The sequence below is a fragment of the Balaenoptera physalus genome (assembly GCF_965194825.1).
Source record: "Balaenoptera physalus genome assembly, chromosome: 5".
Classification (NCBI taxonomy): domain Eukaryota; kingdom Metazoa; phylum Chordata; class Mammalia; order Artiodactyla; family Balaenopteridae; genus Balaenoptera; species Balaenoptera physalus.
This window is the reverse complement of record NC_138884.1, coordinates 56,135,785-56,160,531: the sequence shown is the minus strand read 5'-3', so window position 1 is coordinate 56,160,531 and position 24,747 is coordinate 56,135,785. Positions and strand designations below refer to the sequence as shown.

Here is a 24,747-nt window from a genome sequence, read left to right as displayed (position 1 = left end):
GTCTAGGTTTGATCAGTGCTTCAGTATTTGCAGTTGTAATCATCTGGTCATTTTCTTTTCCTATCTGCTCAGCATGCGACGCACATTGCAGAAGCTGTGATTCACAGGCCAGCTGTACCTCCTGCCGAGATCCAAACAAGGTCCTCCTCTTTGGAGACTGTCAGCGTGAGAGCTGTGCCCCACAGTACTATCTTGACTTCTCCACCAAGACATGCAAAGGTAAAGCTTTTCCAGAATTGCACGAGTCTTCTACTTGGCGATGCCCCTTTGCTAGAGAAGTCCGCTCCCACATTGGGAAAATGCTGTCATCAGATGTTTAGACTTTCTCTGATGGAAAGTCATTTTGTATGTATGTATGTATGTATGTATTAAGCAAATATTTTTGACTATCTACCATGTACTAGATGTTATGCCAGGTCTTAGTAACTAGACCAGAGGTGGCAAACTGGAAACCCTCAGGTTGTATTTAATCCAAGACAGGAGTTTGTGGTTTTGTTTTTTGTTTTTTCTTGATCCACTGAATTTAACAGCGTTTTAAAATTTTTAATTCTTTGCCTTTTAAAAATCAGAAGACATCACATACAAAAATTGAGATTTTTCAGTTTCTTTTGAAAAAGTCAGAAAGTTTGGCAGTACTGGATTTGCATTCCCACAGTGCAGCAGTAGGTTGATGAGTAGCTGTCGTCTCTGTTGGGTGGAACATGATCTCCTAAGGGTACCACAGTGCCCACCATTCCCTGTCCTATCACACCAGGCCTATTTCAAAGATTTACATTGCCTTCCTGGGCCCTGTAGGCATTTGCATTTACAACTCTAGACTGCCAGACTCTAAGCTTAATGAGGACAGGAGTTGTGTCTGATTTGTTCATCTCTTGCTTAACATACTTTAATGAGTGAATACACAGCCCCCGTCCTCCAGGAGTTTATAAGCAAGCATTGTCAAAAACCGAGTACTACCTTTTACCTTGTTTTCCGGTGTTTAACATTATTGGAGCTTATGCTCTTCAAATGGCAGCACTCAGCAAGCGGAAAGACAGAATTAAAGGATGGATTTCCCTTGCTCCTGTTCCGTTTCCCTTCTCCATTCCTCCATTCCACATTCCCCCCAACCCACCCCTCCGACCTTTCCAATTCTGCCAGAGAAGCTAGGGCTCAGATATGGAGGTCAAACACCTGTCAAGTAAACTTGGGATGCTTTAAGGTTTTGCAAAATTGCATACTTTCCATTCCAAGAAATTCTACTTGGTTGTTAACTGAGGCGGTCTGCTGTGCTCAAGACCACAGAACCTTTTCTAGTTTTTCCCTTCTAACCAGTGGTTGTCAGTCTGTGGTGAAAAACAAGATTATCACAAATCCTCCCTGTTGTAAGTGATTTCATAACTATGCTGGCAGTTTTCAAGGCTCTGTTTTAGTCATTTTCCCTGAGGACTGATTCAGTCAAATAAATGAGTGAGATTAACTTTATAAATCTTCTTGGAAGCACGTGTACCATCGTGCACATTTACCTGCTTCTTTGGGACTTAGAAATACTGCATCAAAGAAGAGAGAAAGGTGACTAATGAGAGGTTTCCCCAGCTTCTTAGAGGAGAGGGACGGTGGGGTGAGGCAGCGCCGAGTGGAGATAACGTTCTCCAAGGAAACCAGTTCAGCAGCAAACATTTATTAAACTGCTTTGTGCCAGGCACTGTGCTGAGTTCCTTAAATTCATTATTCCATTTAACCTTCACAGTAGCCTTATGAAATAGGTGCTATTCTTATCCCTGTTTTACAGATAAGGAAACTGAGGCTCAAAAAGCTTAAGGAAAGTGTGCAAGACATGCAGATTAAAAAGTGCCAAAGCCATGACTTGAATACAGATTTACCTGACTTCAAAAACAAATACTTAATCCTGCTATTTTGTCCCGTCTTCCACGCACGAAGGACTTACCTTACCAGCTAGAACTCTGCATTTTATGACTGCATCCAAATTGCCTGGGCCATCAAAAACAACAGCCACAACAACTAGCATAATCACAATGACAAAAACAATAGCCGCACAGCACCCTGTCTTCCTGGGCCTGACTCAGTAGTTCTGATGTTGAACCCGAAGATCTGTATTTCTAACCACCCCCCTGAATTACTTGGGTGCGCATCTAAGGCTGGGAGCCCCTAGAACATAAGCTTCTTGAGGGCAGGGTCTACACCCGCCACACGAGGTTCAGGGCTATACATCCCATCAGTGCTTGTTCAGTGAATGAACATGTAAAGGAATCAGCTCTGCTCTAAATGAGATCTTTTATTTCAGGAACTCCTTTCTTTCCGGACAGTTCTTTTACACCCCTCTTAAGTCTGATGTCGTCGGTTCTTTCTGTTGTGCTGGTCAACGCATGACTTTTGAGAGGAAGAGAGTCACGGGGCTGGTGTCAGTGGAGAGAGCAGATGCATTCTTCGTTGAGTCTCTGACATCCTTTACCTATTGGCATTTGGAGGAGGTCAGATTAGGTTTGTGGGAGCAAATAGGCCGCTCCCTGGAGCAGGCTTTGCATGAAGATGCCGTGGCTCCGGGGATGAAGAACTCTGGGTCCCGTATGGAATAGGATCCAGTTGATCTGGCTTCTCAGCAGCCCCGCTGACAAGCAGGCTCTGCACCAGCGTGGAGCGATCCTTGTACGCGCCGTGTCTAACGTAATCAGGAAACACTCAACCTCAGAGAGGCGTTCAGGCTGCTCCAAGCAGAGCCTCGTTAGAGCTCACTTATCTGACATCTCTTATGCTGTCCTCACTCCCCCCATGCAGCTGCAGCCAGTGTCCTCCTAAATTAGTCTCTGGGACTGAGGGTGGACAGAAAGGAAGCTGATCGAAGGAATTTTCTTTCTAGAGTGTGATTGGACTTGCAGTGCGTGCCGCGGGCCTCTGAGGACAGACTGCCTGCAGTGCGTGGACGGCTATGTTCTCCAGGACGGCGCCTGTGTGGAGCAGTGCTCACCGTCATTTTACCGGGACCTGGGCCTCTGCAAGAGTAAGTGTCTGCAGCCCTTGCCCTGTGCTCATCCAAGCTTCCGCCCCCTCTGGATTTTACTCTTCTGAGAAGGAGCCTGTGGCCAGTTTCCTCTCTGGCTTCTTATCCAATTTCTTGTTTCTTTCCTAAGAGCTTTTCTTTCTTCTAATGCAAATGCCCACTCTTTCCTTCTCCCATGCCCCAGTACAACATTTGCTAAATTTGAAATCCACGTGGGAATCTTGGAGGTATATGGCCACACAAACAGATATGGTTCGACCATTAGTTCTGGATTTCCTTAAAACTGGAACAGTCCTGTGCTCCAGGTGGAGAGGTCTGCACGCTCTGGTCATTTGAGCACAGGGAAAGAGTGTCTTATCCCACCATCTGCCCTCCCACGACCCTCCCAATACCATATGTCTAATCGTCGCCTTTCTCTGCCTCAGTACCCCCTTCAGCCTCAGTTTAACGCCGCAAAGTCCTCACAGCCTGGAATGCCCACCCAAGGTGCACAGGCTACATTCCTGGGAGCGTCCTTGGGTGATACCCTGAGAACCGACCAGGTTAGTCAGGAAAGACTGACACTTCAGTGAAGCAGTGCAGGGAGCCGAGGACTAGTTAATAATAATGATAATGGCTGATATCTGTCAATTTATCGTTTGCATAGTATTTTTCATCATGTAATTTGATCTTTATCCAAGGAGCTGGGTGGGGCAGTGTGTTCTCTGCATTTTATAGGAGAGAACGCTGAGGCTCAGCGACAAGGAGTGACTAGTGCCAAGTCACCCAGCTGGTAAGCGCGGCAGTCACAGTTGGAAGCCTGGCTCCTTGGCTCCCAGTCTGCTGCTTTGCTCAGCGCACCAGGTTGTACTGCCTCATCACGAGGGCCAGGAGCCCCTTGGAAAGCCATGCACATTCCTGTTGACCTGACTTGTGTCTTCCAGGCTGTGACAGCCACTGTCTCCAGTGCCAAGGTCCCCATGAGTGCACCCGCTGTGAAGGCCCATTTCTCCTCTTGGAAGCCCAGTGTGTCCAGGAATGTGGCAAGGGGAACTTTGCAGATCATTCAAACCGCAAATGCACAGGTAACTTGCAGACTGTGCTGTGTTCTCTGGAAAGAAGCGAGGGCAGCAAGGAAGTCAGGTGTGCTGATTCTCAGGTAACCAAGGAGAATCTGAATTAGGAGCAGAATGAAAACCCAGGGAGTTTGGCCTAAGTAATCGATGGCTTCTCGTGCACATCTGTCAATGGCTGGCTAAATAGAATATGGAAGTGCAGGCCAATAAGTCTCTTGCACAAATCAATATTGTCCCTAAAGGTCTGTATGGAAACAAAGCCAATATTTCATGGAATGTAAAGCTTATATTGAACTGAGGTGTGGTGTCCATTAAGAGTGGGTCAGCCCTATTGGCATGGGCTCAGGGTTTTCAGTGCGTAGACTAAATTACCAGTGACCCTGATATTGCCATAATATCCTTGAGGAGTAGGATTTCTGGGGACAATTTAGTGAGACACATTGATCTTTTGTTATTAAACTAAAGTTAAACCCAAAGTCTTAAACTCCTCGTCCATTGAGTTATTCACAAGAGCTTTCTCAGTTTGTTTTCATCATTTCCATCAAAACTTGGTACTGTGTGCCCCACTTTAGAGAATACCTGATATTTAATAATAATGCCATTACCTAGGCATGGCATTTTATATTTCCCCAAATTTCCTTCATCTGCATTATCTCATTTAACATTCACAGTGACCTGGTGAAATATGGCAGACACTATGAATCCTGTTTTACAAATGAAAAAAAAGAAAGAGCATTAAGAGTATTAACCAGGGTAACATAAAGTCAGATATTAAACTCAAATTTTCTGATTCTAATTCAGGGCCCTTTAAACTATCCTGGGCCACCTTTCTAGAACAGCATCTCAGCTGAGGAAGCAGAACAATTAGGCAGTAAACACTTGATTTATAGAAGCTTATTAACTTGATTCAAAGAAATAATCTATGGTCTTTTAAATAGCTTGCTCTCCACATGCATTTAAAATAATAATAATAAAAATAAGAATGGCAGTGATAGTAGTACCTTTGAGTCCTTTCGTGTGCCCGATACTGTGCTAGTCACTTCGCCCCCCGGGGGTGCTTGCGGTGCAGCCACAGAGACCGGTGTCACCTCTGTGACCATGGGTTCCTCCTGAAGAGTGGCCTTTGTGTCTCCAACTGTGTTCCCGGCTTCCCTGCCCACTCCTCTAATGAAACATGTGCTGGTAAGTGCTTCCCCTCCGATGCTCTGCTGAAGTCACCTGTAATTCCTCCACGCGGAGGCTGAGTTTGCAGATACGGTTGGCTCGTGTGGTATAAAACGCAGGCTTTGCATTCTCGGAAAACCCCTGGTGCTGCTATGGAATAAGGGACTGTTTGTAGAACATGGAAAATTGGGAAAATTCAACTTCCAAGATCTTTGGAAGGGAAAAAGGAGCAATCTGTGCTTTAAAAGTCACAGCTGTCAGATCAGAAATTTGGCATAAAACTTAGCTGTGTTCCTGAACTACAGCCACGTTATAGAAAATTATACCTACAGATATAATTTATTATATTTATATAAACATGTAGAGCTATTATGCCAGGGTGCAATGATGCATCCTTTGTGCACACACTGGAGATAAATGATAAGAAATTAATGAATAGTGTGAGGAGCTTGCCCCATGAGGTTCACATGTTGGAAGTGGATGGATTTCAAGCCACTCTGCTTGCCACTAAGAATTAGGTGACACGTTAAGGAACGGAGCTAGTCTTGTCCAACACATCCATGGACACTTTAGCTTAAACAACAAAGAGAAACAAATTTAAATTCAGGCTTAATTTTGAACCCCAGAACTTTTACAGGTGAATGAGGATTGGGAGTTATATTATAGCTGAGCATTTCTTGGCTTCTGAGTGTCCTTCATCAATAACGTGAATCATGTTTTATCACCTGCAGTCAATTATATTTTTCATGTCTATATTTCTGACCTCTAATGATATTAAGACTTCCCATGGGAGAAAATATCTTTGGCTTATTTCATTAGGATCCTTCTGGAAACCCCAAGTAGAATACTTGAGAGTCAGCTTACCCCACTTGGGATGTAATACAAGTCAACTTGTGAAAATGAATCCAACTTTCATTGGAGTAATTCTACGTTAGAAGTAGTCCCCCTGAAACTTGGCATTCCTAAACTGCCCTGTCTGACCTACTTGTAAAAGGAAGAAGTGCTACCGGTTAAAGTCCAAGCAAAACAACTTGCAGGAGACAGGATGAATTCCATATCAAGGTCGGGAATCCTAATTCATCCATCAGATGTTTCCTATGGACAGAGATCGTAAATTTTTAAAACAACGTATATATTTCACATGAATTCTGAGTAAGCCACTGATAATCCTACTTCATGGTAGATTAACTGGTGCTGTTCTCACAAATGGTATCAGACACTTGACTCTTTTCTTGCCCTTGGTAGGTCTGATGGTCAGATATGACAGATGTATTAGGATAGGACTGTGGTTCTCAAATGTGGCAGCCTATTAGGATTACCTGGGGAGCTTGTAAAATCACTAAGGTCCCACCCCAGAACATCTAAGTCAGAATCTCTGGTGGTGAGCCTAAGTATCAGGATTGTTTTAAAAGATCCCTATGTGATTCTTTATTGTTATTATTACTGAGATATAATTCACATACTGTAGAATTCACCCTTGAAAGTATACAATGAGTCTTTAGCATATCCACAATGTTATGAAACCATCATCACTGTCTAATTCCAGGTCATTTTAATCACCCTAAAAAGAAATCCAATAACCATTAGTAGTCTCTCTCCACTGCCATGTTGCCTTAGCCCTTGGCAACCACTGATCTACTTTCTGTCTGTATAGATTTGTCTACTCTAGATGTTTCACGTAAATGGAATCTTACAATATGTGGCCTTTTACATCTGGCTTCTTTCACTTGGCATGATATTTTCAAGGTTCCTCCATGTTAGAACATATATCAGTATGTCTTTTTATGGTTGAATAATAACTGCATCGTATGCATATACCACATTTTGTTTATTCATTCATCAATAGATGTTTGATTGTTTTGATTATTTCCCCTTTGGGCTATTATGAATAACACTGCTGTGAACATTCATGTACCAGTTTTTGTATGGACATATGCCTTTCAATACTCTTTGGTATATGCCTAGGCGCGGAATTGCTGGATCATATGGTAACTCTATGTCTAATTGCTTGAGGAATGGCCAGACTGTCTTCCCAAGCAGCTGCACCATTTTACATTCCCACCAGCAATATATGAGATTTCTAGTTTCTCCACACCCTCAGGAATACTTTTTATTGTCCTTCCTAGTAGGTATGAAGTGATATCATCTTGTGATTTTGATTCAAATTTCCCTGATGACTGATGATGTTGAGAACATTTTCATGTGCTTATTGGCCTTTTGTGTATCTTCTTTGGAGAAATGCCTGTTCAAATTCTTTGCCTATTTTTAAATTGGGTTATTTGTCATTTATTGAGTTGTGAGAATTCTTTATGTATTCTGGATATAAAAGGGATACACGTCCCTTTTCAGATATGTAATTCGCAAATATTTTCTCCTATTCTGTGGATTGTCTTTTCACTTTCTTGCCGGTGTCCTTTGTTATTAAAAGCACAAAAGCTTTTAATATTAATGATGTCCAATACATCTGATTTTTACTTTTGTCACTTGTGCTCTTTGTGTCATATCTAAGAAAGCATTGCCTAATTTAAGATCACCAAGATTTTCTCCTATGTTTTCTTCTAGGAGTTTTATCGTTTAATATTGAGACCCTATGTTATTCTCATGTGCATCCAGGATGAGAACCACTGTATTAGAAGGAGTCTTACGGAATACGATAGCCTAGAGTTTCATCTTTGTAGCTCTGAATGAACATTACAAGTCTATTTCTTTAAATAATAATAATAAAAAACGTACTTAGTGACTGTACCAAACCTGACCTTTGGATTCATATGTTTTCCAGGCAAAATACACACCCCTAGTCTTCATGTGAATGGTTCCCTCACCCTTGCAATTGGTTCAATGAAGCCACTGGATTTTCTCCTCCTGAATGTTCAAGACCAGGATGGCAGGGTCGAAGACCTCCTGTTCCATGTGGGGAGCACTCCCACCAATGGTCACCTTGTGCTCTCAAGGAATGGAAAAGAGGTTCAGCTCGACAAGGCTGGCCACTTTAGCTGGAAAGATGTGAAGGAGAAAAGAGTGCGTTTTGTGCACAGCAAAGAAAAGCCCAGGTGACCCAGCGTTCTGTTGTTTTCCTCCTGCCACCTTTCCATCAGTGCTCTGCACCCCACACCCCCTTCTCAATAGCCCTCCCTTTTCTTCTGGGGAAGATCGATACTCTCCAAAGGCCAATGCTTTCAACTGCCTGTCATCATATCACTGTAATTGTTCAGAGAGAGTGCTTCTGTTAGAGGCATTTTTATTTTATCGCATAATTATGGGTAATTCTCTGATGTGATGGGAAAGTTCCTAGTACAATTACCCAGTTTTTTGGCCCGGGATAAACAAAATCGCTTATGTACCCAGATGCTGCAGCTGCTTCTTCAGCATTAGGGTACTATACCGGGAGGAGGGAGTGGCTAGAGGATGGAGTGCGTACTTTTCAAGGTGTTGTGTGGTTCCTAGAATTTCAGAGTTGGAAGGAAACTGAGAGTCACGGTTAACTTGTCATTATCCACTTTATGGGACTAAATGTGGTTCATTTTTAAGCCGGATCCAGTTTCCTTCTCATGCCTAGCACGCTTCTGGCTGTCTTCCCCACCCCAGCTGACATATGCTTCAGGAATGCAGTTGAATGTTAACGCTAACCCAAGCAAATAGAGCCATATAATTAGCAGAGTAAATCTACTAAACAGAAATCAGGGAATACACCCCAAAGACTAGCCTCTTGGATTATCCTTCACCTTGCTCTGCTTCATTAGTGCAGATCATTCAGAGTGGACTACATGTGTAAACAGGGAGTTGAAACCCATGGAACAGTGATAAAGGATGCGGTGAATATCTTCTACTGTCACCACTAAATTTGAGATTTTTTAAAAAATGTTTAAGGTCTGAGCTAGGAGATAAGTGGGGAGAAAAGTAGATCACATGTTCCCTATTGCAGTTCAGAGCCAGTGATGCCAGTAACCTCAAAAGACCCATCTTACAGGAATAGGAACAACTAATATTTACTGAGTGCTAACTGTGACCCAGCCATTGTGTTACGCACTTTATGTGAATTATGTATATTTATGATCCTAGGCTATAGATGGGGAAACTGAGGCCTTGAGCATGTAAGTAATCTTGCTCAAGCCTCACAGCCTATGAGTGCAGAGCTGAGACTCCAACCCAAGGCTCTCTGATTCCATACCCCATGCCTTCAGCCACTATGATTTCTGCCTCCTTAATAGTACTAGGAATAAAGGGCATGCTTCCATCCTCCAGGAGCAAAAGATCATTGCATAGGAAAATATTGCTCCAGAGATGGAGCTTAAAACTCTGGTGTCTGATGCCATAGAATCACTCTTCAAATTTGTGCTCTATCTTCTTTATTCATTTTCTTTCAAGTATAGTTCTTAGGTGTTTGCGTCACACACACACAGACACATATATACACAGCTCCGTACCTGTAGTCATATGTCTTGGAATCACTTGTGAAAAGTGTGTAAAGTACATAAAAGCTCCACAGAAAACCAAAGTTAAGCCTCTTGTCTGTTTAACCTCTTTAATCTCTCACCACCTGTTTCTTGCCAGAGTCAGCTTGGCACCCCACCCCTAAACGGGACCAAGAGTGGCAACTATTTTGCAGGGATTTCTTTCAGTACTCTTTTTATTTTTAGTACCCATTTTAACATTGGATCTTCTTTTTTATCTAAAATTTTTTTTAAAAGAAAGAATGAGAGGAATAGTAAAACAAGGTTGGTAGAAACTCATGGAAAAGGGAAATTATATAAGTCTCTGAATGATACAAAAACAAAAGGGGCAACCTGCCATGTGGGCTTTTGGTTGTTTATCCCCATGAAAATGCCCACCGTGATTCTTTAGGATTGGCTTTCTTTGGGTTGGAATGCCCCTGTGGAGTGCAAGATGACTCGGAAATACAGTCCTAGTGGCCCTGATAAGCTGGCATGGCTGAGAGGCTGAACACACTTATTGGAACCTCAGTGCCACCAAGATCGTTTTTCCCCAGTAGGTTGGGAGTAACCATCCTTTCTTTCTGCATTCTGCTTCTTCCATCACCTGCATTCTCTTGAAGTCTGGAGGTGGGAGTGGAGAGGGACAGGATTTAAATGGGACAGAAAATGAAAGGGATGATGGGATGAGAAGGAAGACAAGCATTCTTTCTTTAAAAAAAAAAAAAATCAGATTTATTGAAGTATAATTGGCACCCAATAAAATTCCCCATTTTAAACTGTACTGCTCTATGTGTGTTAACAAATATATATAGTCTTGCAGTCTTGAGACCACAAGCGAGATGTGAAACAGTTTCGTCACTCCCCCCATCTCATTTTTACAGGCACTCCCTTCCCCCCAACCCCTGTCCCTGACAAATACCAATCTGTTTTTCACTCTTATTGTTTTGCCCTTTCTGAAATGTCATGTGAATGGACACATACAGTATATAAACTTTTGTTTCTGGCTTTTGCCATAATGCATTTGAGATCCATCCACATTCTTTATGTCTCAGTAGTTAGTTCCATGAATGCCTTTTAAAGAACCTTTCAAACAATGGTCCCTATAGTATAGAACAGAATTCTAAACCTTCCATAATATATTAATCACACATCTTACAAGCCCGACGTGAGTTCTGAGCTTGCTTTGGCTTTGAAGGTGGGCCGCTCCTACCTTCCCTCCTATTAGTCTCTGAAGCTGCTGAAACAGCAAGTAAAAACCACAGCAAAGAGTGAGTCTTATTTTGTTCTATTAATTAGGACTCTTTGGTTGCAAGTAGTGGAAGTCAGCTTGAACTAGATTAAGCAAAATTGTAAGGCTTGTTATAACACTGCAGGTATGGCTCAGATCTCAAACACATCAAGGGCAACTGGGCTTCCAGGGCAAGCCCAGGAGTTAGAACCAGAAATGGGAAGCAGGACTCAGTTCTTCCTCTCATCTCTGTCTCTTTGCTCGAAGGCTACATTCACCTCCCTCCTACAGACAGGCTTGCTCCACATTCTCATCAGCATGATAGACTGTGGTTCCCCCAGAGTCAAATGGCACTGCCAGGCCAGTTCCAAATTTCCAGGGAATAATCAGTCATCCTTCTGTAGTCCAGTCCACATTGCAGGTGTATGTGCGTGACTGGAGGGAGGATTGGGCCATAGAGTCATGTAACACAAACATTGCAACCGCTGTTAATGGTGTTACTGGGGTCCACTCACATGAACTGGGCAGGGCTTGGGAAGAGGATTCACAGGGAAGAGGAAATCATTGAGAACTAGTCAGAGACAGTGAAAGATTCCTTTCCATTCTCCAACTTAACCATTAGCCTTCAATATATTACTAACCTGTCTTGGCCCGACAACTGATTTTTCGACCTTTTATATATTCTATTTAGAAAAATAGAAAACAAAAAAAATAGAAACATTGTTATAATGAGATCGAAGAATATACAGTAGTTTTACCTGCATCTTGCTATGTTAATCTTTATGTGGTCATTTCTATTTACTGTATGAATAGTATATTACTGTAGTAGTTTGATCCAACTTCTTATATGCATATAATCTGAAAATATTTTTAATCCTTGTCTTCCTAAAGACCAATTTAATGATTGTACTTTCTCCTTCCTTTCTTGGGGACTTCTTTCAGGAAAGGTTACTTTTCCCTGAAAATTAGTGACCAGCAGTTCTTCTCTGAGCCACAGCTGATCAACATACAAGCATTTTCAACACAGGTAAGAAAATGCCACACAATTAATAATTTCACATGCCTACTGATTCTGAAGCACAAATCAAGATTTTCTGTAGTTTTAGCAAAAATGATTGAGCTGAATTAATCGTGTCTTAGTTTCCTCATGAGATGTCACTGGAGTAGTTTTTAGTACTGTGGGTCATAACAGCAACAAACAATGACTGATACATCCATAGTACTCTTATGTTTCTCATGTAATCCTCATGCCAGCCCTGTGAGGTATTATTATCCCCAATTCACAGATGAGGAAACTAAGTCTCAGGGAGGTTCAGTAACTTGTCTATGGTGATATAGCTGACAGAGAGCTGAGATCTGTGCCCAGTGAATTTGGTTACACACTCTGTGTTCTTGACTATTACGTTGTGCCTTACTTTACTACACTGACTCTCATACTAGCCCTTCAGAATAATTTGAAGCTGTACCAGTTGTTAAGACTTCCCTATTCATAGGTGAATAGGTTTGTTTTGTCTAAGAATTTCTCTCTCAGGGATATGGAATTATGTTTGCCTATTTTGCCTATCTATCATGTAGCTGAACTGCATTTAACTCAGTTTTCGGTAGTTAGAGGATCTTATCAAGGATCTATTTAAATGAAGTGCCAGTGTGGTCATCAGCCAAACATAAGTCTGAGGAAATCATGGTAGTTGCTATAAAATTCAGTGTGATGGCTCTTCTGTTCTCATCACTCATCTCCGTCAAGCTGTACTTATGTGTCCTGAATACAAATCGTGGTAGTTGCTCTGAGTACCTGGGCTTGAAGGATTGAGCAGGTGAAATGTGCAAAGGGAAGAGGAAGATCAATGTCTTCTTAAATTGTGAACAGCAGGAGACTGGGATATCAGCATGGGGGAACCCAGATTACCTAAACATTAGATCTTGGTAGTGTGTTAGTCTTGGTTCAAGGAAGGATATGAGATCATTGTTTTTAAAACTGTGATTATTTTGGGATTTTCCTGGTGGTCCGGCAGTTAAGACTCTGCACTTCCAATGCTGGGGACGTGGGTTTGATCCCTGGTTGGGGAACTGAGATCCCATATGCCACGCAGTGCAGCCAAAAAAAAAAAAAAAAAAAAACTGTTATTTTTATATTTTTGGTCCAAAAGCGAAAAGACCATGGACTATGGGATAACATAGATTTGAACCAGAAGTGGCTGACAAATGGGACTCACAGCCCAGCTCAGCGATTCTTGACGGCATTCTCACTTCAGCGATGACTGAAGTTGAGGAATGATTAGAAATTGATCCTAAATTAATTTGACCTCAGGGTTGGACTAAGAGTATGAATTTTGTTTAAATCAAAGCAAAAACATACGATCTCTGTAAATATGGGTCAGAGGGCTACCAAGTCTCAGGACTTACTGGCTTAGATGTTTCTCAGTATTTAAGCTCAGATGTTTTGTTTTGTTCTTTTTGTTTGTGCTAATATAGTTACTCTAATTAGGTGCATAAAAGACTTGGGTAGCTTTTGGCAAGTGACTTCCTAATCTGAGATGATGACTTGCCATGGTTCCCTGATTTTTGTTTGCTTTTCCCAAATCAGTTGAGTAGATGGTGAAGGCACATTTTAATTTTATTTATTATATGAGAAACTTTTGTCATTTTAACTTTTTAAAAATGGATTTTTAGAAATGAATTTTAACTTATTTTTGTTTCTTTACATTTCTGTGATATTTCAGTATGGTTTTGAGCGTCTGTGAGATTTTCTCATGTAAGTTAATTTGATCTTTTCCATTTATGGATTTTGACATCACCTTTGACCTCTCCTCTTACAGAATCTGAGGGGCCATTCATCCCCATGTATAGAATCACAGCTTTTGAATTCTCACTCAGGAATCCTGAGGAGTAGCTATCTTCTGTAGCTATTATTTGATTATTATAGAGATGTGCTAGTTAGACATTACTTTAATAGATATTGAAATTTCCAGGAGGCCAGGAGGGGTATTGTTAAAAGAAAACCATTTGGAGTAAAGAAAGGCAGTGTACTGAAAAAGCCCTAGATGGTTCAACTTCAAATGATATTAAAAACTAAGATAATGTTTTCTTTGGCTTCTTGCCTTGATTTTTTTATGGGTTTTTTTGTGTGTGTGTGTGTGTTTTTTATGTGTGGTTCATTAACTTTTATCTCAGTGAAAGAACATTTTATTTGCTTACTGAAGTTGGTGGGGAGAAACCTGATAATCCTAAGGAAAACATTTTAAAATTTGCCACATGAATTAACCAGGTGGTTGCCTTATGCAGACCATGATCTTATCAGGCTTTATAACCTGAGTTGGGGTGGGCCCGTTGAAGATATGGATGAGACAGCTTGAAGGAAATTACTGGGAGGGACCAGAAATAGCAGGAATTCAGAATGCTGAAGTATCTTACTCCAAGTCAGCTTGCTGCAGCGTAGCCTGGAGCGAAGTGCTCAACTCCCAACACAAATGCCCAAATTCCATATCTTGTTAGTCCCTCTTGAATGCAGACAACTAATTGAGTTCCCTGACTCACCTCTCTGTTGCAATTCAGGGGATGTAGTATAAATTATGACAGCAGAGACTTCAGAGATTTAGAAACAAGCAGCTCACTTTGATTGCCCCTGATGAATATTATGGTCTGGAAGTGTCTTGAGAAATCTCCAGAACCACAGGTGTGAAGTAACCTCCTTTGCAGTGATTACTATGTTTGACTACACCTCTGACAAATGCTGTGACTATGCAAGAGTTTGGCACTTGGCTGGAGCGTCTAGAGTTCCTTAAAAAGCATAGAAGTGGCAATCAGGTTGCACACAGCTGGTATCTGGTCCACTGGATTGTCCTCTCTTTTCCTGCGAATGACTTCTCTTCTCCTCCTTCCCTTCAACTCCACAGGCCCCCTATGTGCTGAGGAATGAGGCTCTCCATATTAGCAGAGGAGAGAGGGGAACCATCACCACTCAGCTGCTTGACATCCGAGATGACGACAACCCACAGGACGTGGTGGTCCAAGTGCTCGATCCTCCACTTCATGGCCAGTTGCTCCAAACACTTCAGTCGCCTGCAGCCCCTAGCTATCAATTCCGGCTGGATGAGCTCTCCAGGGGCCTTCTCCAGTATGCTCACGACGGCTCGGATAGCACTTCTGATGTCATAGTCTTGCAGGCCAATGATGGACACTCCTTCCAAAATATACTGTTCCGTGTGAGGACTGTGCCCAAGGTAAGTGTCATTCCTAGAGCTACATTTTCCTCACACCTAGATGTGAAGTTTTGTTGATGATGTTATATGGCAATATTCATACATTTAAGATACCGGTAGTTATTTATTTATTCAGACATTTATTAAGCATCTATTATGGAGCTATTTAGGACATTCAAAGATTAATAGAACACATTACTCAATCTCAGAGGACAGTGTGTATTTTGTTAGGAGCACCGTTGAGCCGAAAGACCTGTCCCCATGTTCTCTGCCAAAGGAACACTTTTGAAATTTTGTGTTGACTTGCTGCCACAAAAATGCCTCATTGTCCTCTGACTTTTTGGTCTGCTGCCTGAGCATGACTGTAAGAATCAAGTGCACCCCTGTTCTTGTCTGCTCTTCTAGAGTAGATCGTGTGATGTGAAGCTCATAGTCAGCTTACTGTAACGAATCAAAAAGGATGAGTTCAACCATTCGCAACTGAAGTAGGATGAAAAAACTCTTTTAGTAATCACAGGAATCCTTGGCCTAGGGGGTAGGAGCCCGGGGAAGAGCAGTGCTTCTCAGCCTGAGTCACCCCCATGCCACCTCCCTGTGTTTTTGCCGTATCCATGAGTGCCTGTCCTACTATTCACTTAATACTTTTCTTTGAATCAACTTACTTTTTTATCATGGCTTCTTCCTAATAAATACTTGTGAAATCCTGGGCTTAATGTAGAATTATACTTTTTTCCAAAATATTAAAATTAATACATAACCATTTTATAAAATTTCATCCATGTACAACAGAAAATGTTTCTGGATACTACTAATAGGATGGCTATCACATTTTGGGAAATAGTGGGCTAGCACATGCTAGTTCTAAGAGACATGTTGAAAAATGTTTTCAAAGCCATTTATTACTTGATGATATTTCACTCCAAGCTCTTTTCTCTGTAATAGCAAGAATGACTCTTTCCCATGATGGCAGATTGGGAGACATAATTTTTTTTGAACTTTTCATTCCAAATACCGGCACCTACTGAAGTGTCATTGATGATTAGCTAGAGAGATTGATTTGCTGAGGACAGTTTAGAAATCCCTTGTCACTTTCTCACCAATGATCACTTACAATTTGCAGTTGATCCTCATGAAGGTGAAGAGCTGAATCTAGTATGGTCTGCTAGCTGGTTTCTCAGGCTTTGGTCTCATTATTTTCAGCTGCTGAAAACAGTAATGGTGGCATGAGATAGGTGGGAGGAAGCGGAAGGCTGAAGATGAGATGGAGCTGGCAGATAGCGACCTTGAAGCTAATCCTAATTATCACCCTCTTGCTATCGCCCTGGGAGATGCGGTTTACTTCTGAAGAGATGAAGTCTAGACAGACACAGAAAGTTTTCTTTTCTTCCTTCTTGGTTTCTTTCCAAAGATTGTTATGGGATTTCAGTGCAACCCTAGCAGCCACCTTTCCTATCGAGGTTTCAATCTCCATGTTTGGAGCTCAGTGCATTGTATTGTACAACCAGTGTGTGTGGTATGGCCCAAGATTGAAGGGGTTTTCTAGGATTTTAGCCACTTCGACTACCAAAACGCAACAAAGAAAAATAGAATTTTAATTTATAAATAAGGCATAAGCACAGAACTTGAGAATTCTTATAGGGCTTACAACTTGGGAGGCGTGTGAGTGTTCTTCCTCCTTCCCCCTTCCTTCCCTCCATCTCCTGTAGTGCTGTGCTTACCTGTCTGTCGGGTGAGCTAATGGCTTCTAAACAGTGAATTAGGATCATTAAACCGGTTACCAGAGCCCCAGCAGCCATTAGAATGTACTAATAATACACTTGACGCTCTCATCCTGATAATATTTTACAAATATAGACTATATCTTCTTTTAGGAATTCAGAGTACTTTTTCTCATATCTAGTCTACTCATCTTTACAATGTCTTAGTGAAGAAGGTTAGAATAGAGGCTGTATAACCTTATTACTTCTAAAGGATATTCTACTATTGGTGAAAGTAATTTTTGTTTGCTTTGTTTTTAACCTTTATTGGGCACTAATGCTTGAGGTGAATTATTCCTTTTGATCTTCATGATCATTCTAGGATATTTGTACAATTATTATCTTTAATTTTCCAAAAGAGGAAACTGAAATAAAGGAGGTTTAAAAACATTTAAAGAGGTTTAAAAATGTTTATTTCTCATAAAGGTATTTAGTGATGGATCTGTGATTTCAAATCAAGTGTGTTCTGACTCCTCACACTTAATCAGATGGCTTTTTTTCATTCTAGCTCATTTTCTTTTTCAGCATTTTGGTCATATATATTCTTTTTTTTTTTTTTTTTAAGTGGAGGTTTTTTTTTTCAATTTTATTTATTTATTTATTTATTTATATTTATTTATTTATTTATTTATTTATGGCTGCGTTGGGTCTTCGTTTCTGTGCTAGGGCTTTCTCTAGTTGCGGTGAGCGGGGGCCACTCTTCATCGCGGTGCGCGGGCCTCTCACTATCGCGGCCTCTCTTGTTGCGGAGCACAGGCTCCAGACGCGCAGGCTCAGTAGCTGTGGCTCACGGGCCTAGTTGCTCTGTGCCATGTGGGATCTTCCCAGACCAGGGCTCGAACCCGTGTCCCCTGCATTGGGAGGCAGATTCCCAACCACTGCGCCACCAGGGAAGCCGGTCATATATATTCTTATCCCCTTAATGGACAGAATGGAGACAGTAATTTAGTCATTTTCTCAATGTCGTATCCAAGCAGCCTGGGCCCCAAGCCTCTCCGAATCTTCCCTGTGGGCTCACCACGTCTTGTTACAAATGAAGCTATTTATAATCATAAGTCTACTGGAGCCCAAGAAGAAAAAAATTGCCTTAACTGTTAATGGCTTCCAGTAGTTGTATAGTCAGCCATGATTGATTTTGTTCTGCTAGCCATTTCTGAAGATGGCAGGTAAGCCCTTACCCTGAGGCTACCTGTGTATTAAGTTTGGAGTAACGACAGTTACTGAATGATGTCTAGCTGGTGATTTAAATGTAATGACAAAGGGTTTTAGGTCTAATTCCTAGTGAATGGATGTAAAAATTAATCCTAGTGTTGTTCAACATAAAACTTAACCTGGTAAGATAGATGGAAAGGGACTGAGGGATAGAAAAAGGAAGCTTTGTGAGAGCAGAAACTGTTTCAGTATTGCTGCCTTGAGCCAGGTGCTTTGCAGAAGTTTAGTACATTTTTGTTGGATGGATAGATAGATGCGTGGATGCAACAGCTTGAGTTAGGCTGGTGCCCATGTTCCTGCCTTTGAATGGATCCCTTGCATAGATTCATCAGCCTACTGGGCACTTCAGCTAATGCTGGGGTGGCCCATCTGAGACTGAGGGTAAGAGCTGTCGGTTCCACTTTTATTTACCAAGTTCTACATCACTTCCCCCAAATTTATGTTTTTATCCTTGACCTGGCAATGAGTGAACTTGACTGCCACCCTCCAGGCTTATACTGAGTTGCTGAGGAGAAAATAAACCCAAGACAGATGTTGAAACATGTTCTGTTGGGGAAGGAGGCAAAAGAATTCAAAAAGATTAAAAGGTAATAAAGAATGCTCTGCTGAACAGGCTTTCATTAACTGGGTGGATTACCAAACCCAAGCCTTCTAGAGATATGATTCTAAAGCAATTCAGGGTCTAATATGGGCTAAAATGTGGGCAGGGAGAAGCCTTGCACGTTGGTGGGTCTCTCTCCACTGCCGGGCTTTCAAGGAATTACCTTCTTTTTCATTAATTAAAGCATCTCTGAAAATCATGCCCCTTTTTCTACTTTGGCAGTAAATCTGATGATCTTTCTGACCTCATTAGTTGTTGTTTGAGCAGTTATTTTCTGCAACTGGGTAATGCTTTGATGTTAAAAGCCCCCAAGTGTCATGCTGTGAACTGGATGGAAAATTCTATTGCTGAGAGCCTTCTCTGGCTGTTTGACCTTGGTAAGGCCTGAGTGCAGCTAAAAGCTCTGTTGGGCTTTCCCTCAATTTTCTGAAAACCTGTCCTCCCATGCGTTGTCTTATAGGGACACAGTTTGATTAAAAGGATGTTTGTGAGAGTTATAAATATCAGTGGCATCAAAATGTTTATTTCCCTGAATAAGAATCTGCCTGTCTCATAAATAAATAAATCATCACCACATATCAAGGTTTCACTTTTTTGGACTTGCTGAATTGGTTCAATTTAGTGTCTTGTAAGGTACATTGTCCAGAGTATACACTCAAAAAGTGTTTGTTGATTACAAAATATGTGTTTGTTTGTTTATAAAGCAGTTGAAACCTCCATGGAGAGAAGGTTCTGTATCCTTGACCTGAAGCTGCAGTTTCTGAGGCACATACACACACTGGCAAACACAAAAACAGTGCAATTATCTCTCCATTGTTCTTCATTCTGGTAAATAGCATCTATGTTTCACCTTATATGTGCCACCCCCCATAATCCTTCCCTAAAATCCACAGTGCCCTCCAAGATTAAATTTTAAAAGCTATGGTATAAATGAGCCGTAACAAATTAAAGTATTTTTTACAGAATAAATAAAATGTGAGGGTTGCTGTTATATCTAATTACAGTCATATTCTATTTAATAAAGTTAAAAAAATTTTGTCTTGAATATTTTGGCTTGGGGTTGGGGTACACCATCGTATTTGAGCTCATCATTTATGTTCCAATCTTTAATTGGGGAGGGGGGGGAGTTTTCATTTTGTTTGTGGGATTTTTCCTCCAAATGATAAGGTCATGGGCCTTTACTTCTGGTTTACAACATTAATATCTTTATTTGTAATCCAGTATATGATGGATAAACTTTATTACCAGCATTTCTGTATGCCTATTGTTCTATGAAATTAATTAGTAGAACTATTTAATTTAAAGCACTGTTTTAATTATGCCCCCATAATCCCTTGTTGAGATTTCATTTTCTTCTAATGTGGTACCCTGAAGGATATATAAAACATCACTAGGCAGAAGATTCTTCAACTGAAATTATGGCTAATTTCTTGAATTTACAGGGATATATGCAGGAATATATTGTGCAGAAAAAAAACTACAGGCATACTTCATTTTATTGCACTTTGCGGATACTGTGTTTTTTAGAAATTGAAGGTCTGTAGCAAACCTGCATTGAGCAAGTCTATCAAGGCCATTTTTCCAACAGTATTTGTTCCCTTCATGTCTCTGTGTCACATTTTGGTAATTTTTGCAATATTGCAGACTTTCTAATTATTATTATTATATTTGTTATGATGATCAGTGATCTTTGATGTTACTATTGAAGAAAGATTATGACTTGCTGAAGGCTCAGATGATGGTTAGCATTTTTTGCAATGAATTTTAACTAAGGTATGTACATTGGTTTTTTTAGACGTAATGCTATTACACACTCAGTAGACTACAGTATAATGTAAACATAATTTTTATATGCACTGGGAAACCAAAAAATTTGTGTGACTTATTTTATTGCGATGTTTGCTTTATTACAGTGGTCTGGAACCAAACCCACAATGTCTCCAAGGTGTGCCTGTATAAGGAGATTAAAAAATTGCAAAATGTCAGAACCACAGGGGAAATTAGGCTAAAATTTATTTTGGACATGTTAGCTGTAGAAATGATGGTGTATAGACTTCTATTCATCTTTTCTTGAATCTTCCCTGACACTCTCCCAAAAGAAAGCAACTGATAAAACCATCTTCTTGCTAAGAAGTGGGAAGAATTATACTTCTTTTCCTTAGATAGTTGTCTGTTTTCTTTTTATGTACTGTAAACAATTCAGAAACAGAGGCATATGTATTATTCTGTTATAAATGTAAATATTCTTAAAGGCTTGTCTGTGGAGTTTGGGAGAACCATTCTAGGCCCATCGTAATCTCTGTTCTGGGCCATACTTCTCACACTTCAGCATGACTCCACATCTCCTGGGATCTTATTAAGACATAAGTGGAAATGCATCAAACTAAAATGCTGTGCCCAAAGGAAACCATCAACAAAATGAAAAGGCAACCTACAGAATGGGAGAAAATATTTGAAACCATCTATCTGAAAAGGGGTTATTATCTAAAATATATAAGGAACTCAATAGCCCACCCACCCCCAAAAAAAAGATTACAAAAGGAGCTAAGGACCTGCATAGACATTTTTCAAAAGAAGACAAATGGCCAACAGATACATGAAAACATGCTCAACATCACTAATCATCAGGAAAAAGGCAAATCAAAACCACAATGAGATATCACCTCACATCTGTTAGAATGGCTGCTCTCAAAAAGACAAAAGATAAAAAGTGTTGATGAGGGTGTGGAGAAAAGGGAACCTTTATACACTATTGGCGGGAATGTACATTGGTGCGGCCACTATGGAAAACAAGTATGGAGGTTCCTCAAAAAATTAAAAATAGAATTACTGTTTGATCCAGCAATCCCATTTCTGGGTATATGTCCAAAGGAAATGAAGTCAGTGTCTTGAAGAGACATCTGCACTCCCATGTTTATTGCAGGACTATTTACAATAGCCAAGCTATAAAAACAACCTAAGTGACCTAATGAAACTTAAAAGCTTTTTCACAGCAAAGGAAACCATAAAAAAGAACAAAAGACAACCCTCAGAATGGGAGAAAATATTTGCAAACGAAGCAACTGACAAAGGATTAATCTCCAAAATATACAAGCAGCTCAATATCAAAAAAACAAACAACCCAAGCCAAAAATGGGAAGAAGACCTAAATAGACATTTCTCCAAAGAAGGTATACAGATTGCCAACAAACATGAAAAGATGCTCAACATCACTAGTCATTAGAGAAATGCAAACCACAACTGCAATGAGGTATCACCTCACACCAGTCAGAATGGCCATCATCAAAAAATCTACAAAGAATAAATGCTGGAGAGGGTGTGGAGAAAAGGGAACCCTCTTGCACTGTTGGTGAGAATGTAAATTGATACAGCCACTATGGAGAACAGTATGGAGGCTCCTTAAAAAACTAAAAATAGAACTGCCATACGACCCAGCAAACCCACTACTGGGCATATACCCTGAGAAAACCATAATTCAAAAAGAGTCATGTACCACAATGTTCATTGCAGCTCTATTTACAATAGCCAGGACATGAAAGCAACCTAAGTGTCCATCAACAGATGAATGGATAAAGAAGATGTGGCAATATATACAATGGAATATTACTCAGCCATAAAAAGAAACAAAATTGAGTTATTTGTAGTGAGGTGGATGGACCTAGAGTCTGTCATACAGAGTGAAGTAAGTCAGAAAGAGAAAAACAAATACCGTATGCTAACACGCATATATGGAATCTAAAAAAAATGGTTCTGATGAACCTAGGGGCAGGACAGGAATAAAGACACAGATGTAGAGAATGGACTTGAGGACACGGGGTGGGGGAAGTGTAAGCTGGGACGAAGTGAGAGAGTGGCATGGACATATATACACTACAAAATGTAAAATAGATAGCTAGTGGGAAGCAGCTGCATAGCACAGGGAGATCAGCTTGGTGCTTTGTGACCACCTAGAGGGGTGGGATAGGGAGGGTGGGAGGGAGGGAGACACAAGAGGGAAGAGATATGGGAACATATGTATATGTATAACTGATTCACTTTGTTATAAAGCAGAAACTGACACACCATTGTAAAACAATTATACTCCAGTAAAGATGTTAAAAAAAAAAAAAAATGGGCTTTCTAAGTGGATAAGTGAAACAGACTCCAGGAAGAGGGCCCAGCCCAAGCAAAGACATGAGACAATGCACTCTGTGCTTAATAAAATATCCAAGTGTCTGGGCAAGCAGAGTCTGGGGAGCTAGGGGAGGGGGTGAATCAAAAGTGACCCCTAAGGCTGGCTAGTAGAAGGTAGAAGCTGTGCTCTAAGTCTCCATTTAGCTTGTAGGCACTGTAAAGTCAACATCAATCTTCAGGGACGGAAATGGGATGAGCAGGTTTGGGTTTTGGAGAACCTCCAGCAGCGGGAGATGGGAGGCACTAGAGCTGGCGTGAATCTGGAGCTGCAGAAGCCATTTAACAAGTTCTCGTAATGGCCCAGGTGAGAGAAGATGAAAAGGTGATTGCAGTGGGAATGAACATTTAGAAACAGATTCCAGAAACACTACAGAGGCCAAACTGACAGGCCTCGATGACTGATTGAAAGTGAAGCCCTTAGAAACAACAGTTGGGAATAGCTGACTGGAAGAAATCACCTACTTAGCGCCCCTGAGAAGGCAACCATTCTAATTGCTAAAGCTAACGTCATTAAAAAGTGCTGATTTGCAAGCTGCACACCTCTTCCAAAGCCTCCTAATTGATATTTTCCACAGAATGGGATCAGTGGGGCTGCCTGTGCTCAGTTTTCATACTTTCAAAATCGGTAAATCTGATGTTTTCAAATAGGGCATTTCAGAAGGGATGTTATTCTAAATTATTGCTATTACTTTCAAATATGCCAGTAAACAGAACAGAGCAAACAGCATTCCCAGGAGGGGAATATTCAGAACAGAAGAAAACAAATATTCATTTGCTGTCACTTGAGAGCATTTGCGCCTCTCAGGAGGTGATCACAGCTATTTTCACCACAATCACCAAGAACGTGTCAGCGCCCAGGAGAACAGCAGCCAATGTACCGCCTATGTGATTGGTGCTCAGGGGCAAAAGGCCACAGAATTTTTTTCTTTCACAATTGATTTACCATATTATTTATGAAAACATCAAAGTGTGCCAAGAACTTTGCATGTTACCTACCAGAATTCTGGGGGAAAGGGCCCTATTCACTCCAGCAGTTTTATATAACATAATACATTTGGACCCAGGAATATTAACTGCTAGAAATTTTTCTAATAGCAGCAGTCCATCACGTTTGATTATGTGATGGAGATCAGTCACACACAGCAACCACATTCTTGGACCGATGAGGCAGTGTGCTTTTTCAAATTCCAAGCAAGTAAATAAGCAGCGTGCCCTGAATGCATGTCCCAGATGTCTCTCCTACTACATTTCTATATTGACTATACTTTATCAGTACAATTCTATGTAACTCCTGTGTAAGTGTCAATTTTTAGGAGACAGTTCTCCTTCCAAGTCAGTGTTCAGAGACCAGCAACATATGGAAGCTTCTTAGAACTTTAGACTCTCAGGCCCATCCCAGACCTTCTGAATCAGACCTTCTGCATTAGAATCTGCATTTTAATTTTTTCACCAGCTTTACTGAAGTATACTTGACAAATAAAAATTGTATATATTTCAGGTGTACAACATGATGTTTTGATATATGTATAGACTGTGAAATGATCACCACAATCAAACTAATTAAGCCATCCACCACCTCACATAGTTATAAATATTTGTGTGTGGTGAAAACACTTAAGATCAACTCTCTTAGCAAGTATGCAATACAGTATTATTAAGTATAATCACCATGCTATACATTAGATCTATAGACTTATTCATCTCTTATAACTGGATCTTTGTACCTTTGAACAATATCTACCAGTTTCCCCCACTCGACCCAGCAACCACCATTCTACCCTGCTTTTATGAGTTTGACTTCTTTAAGGTTACAAATATAAGTGAGAGTGTGCAGTATTTGTCTTTGTGCTTAGCTTATTTTATAGGCTCATCTATGCAGTCACAAATGACAGGATTTCCTTCTTTTTAAGGCTGAATAATATTCCAT

The 24,747-nt window shown here is 40.7% G+C and overlaps 1 protein-coding gene across 1 annotated transcript in view; it reads left to right on the top strand.

The window, feature by feature from the left end:
- FRAS1 (Fraser extracellular matrix complex subunit 1) overlaps positions 1-24,747 on the top strand; it is a 443,799-nt gene that overhangs the window by 283,743 nt on the left and 135,309 nt on the right. The window contains 7 exon segments of the mRNA XM_082464007.1: positions 73-219; positions 2,858-2,998; positions 3,922-4,081; positions 5,090-5,235; positions 7,997-8,267; positions 11,821-11,905; positions 14,772-15,098. Coding sequence (XP_082320133.1) covers positions 73-219; positions 2,858-2,998; positions 3,922-4,081; positions 5,090-5,235; positions 7,997-8,267; positions 11,821-11,905; positions 14,772-15,098 — 1,277 coding nt within the window.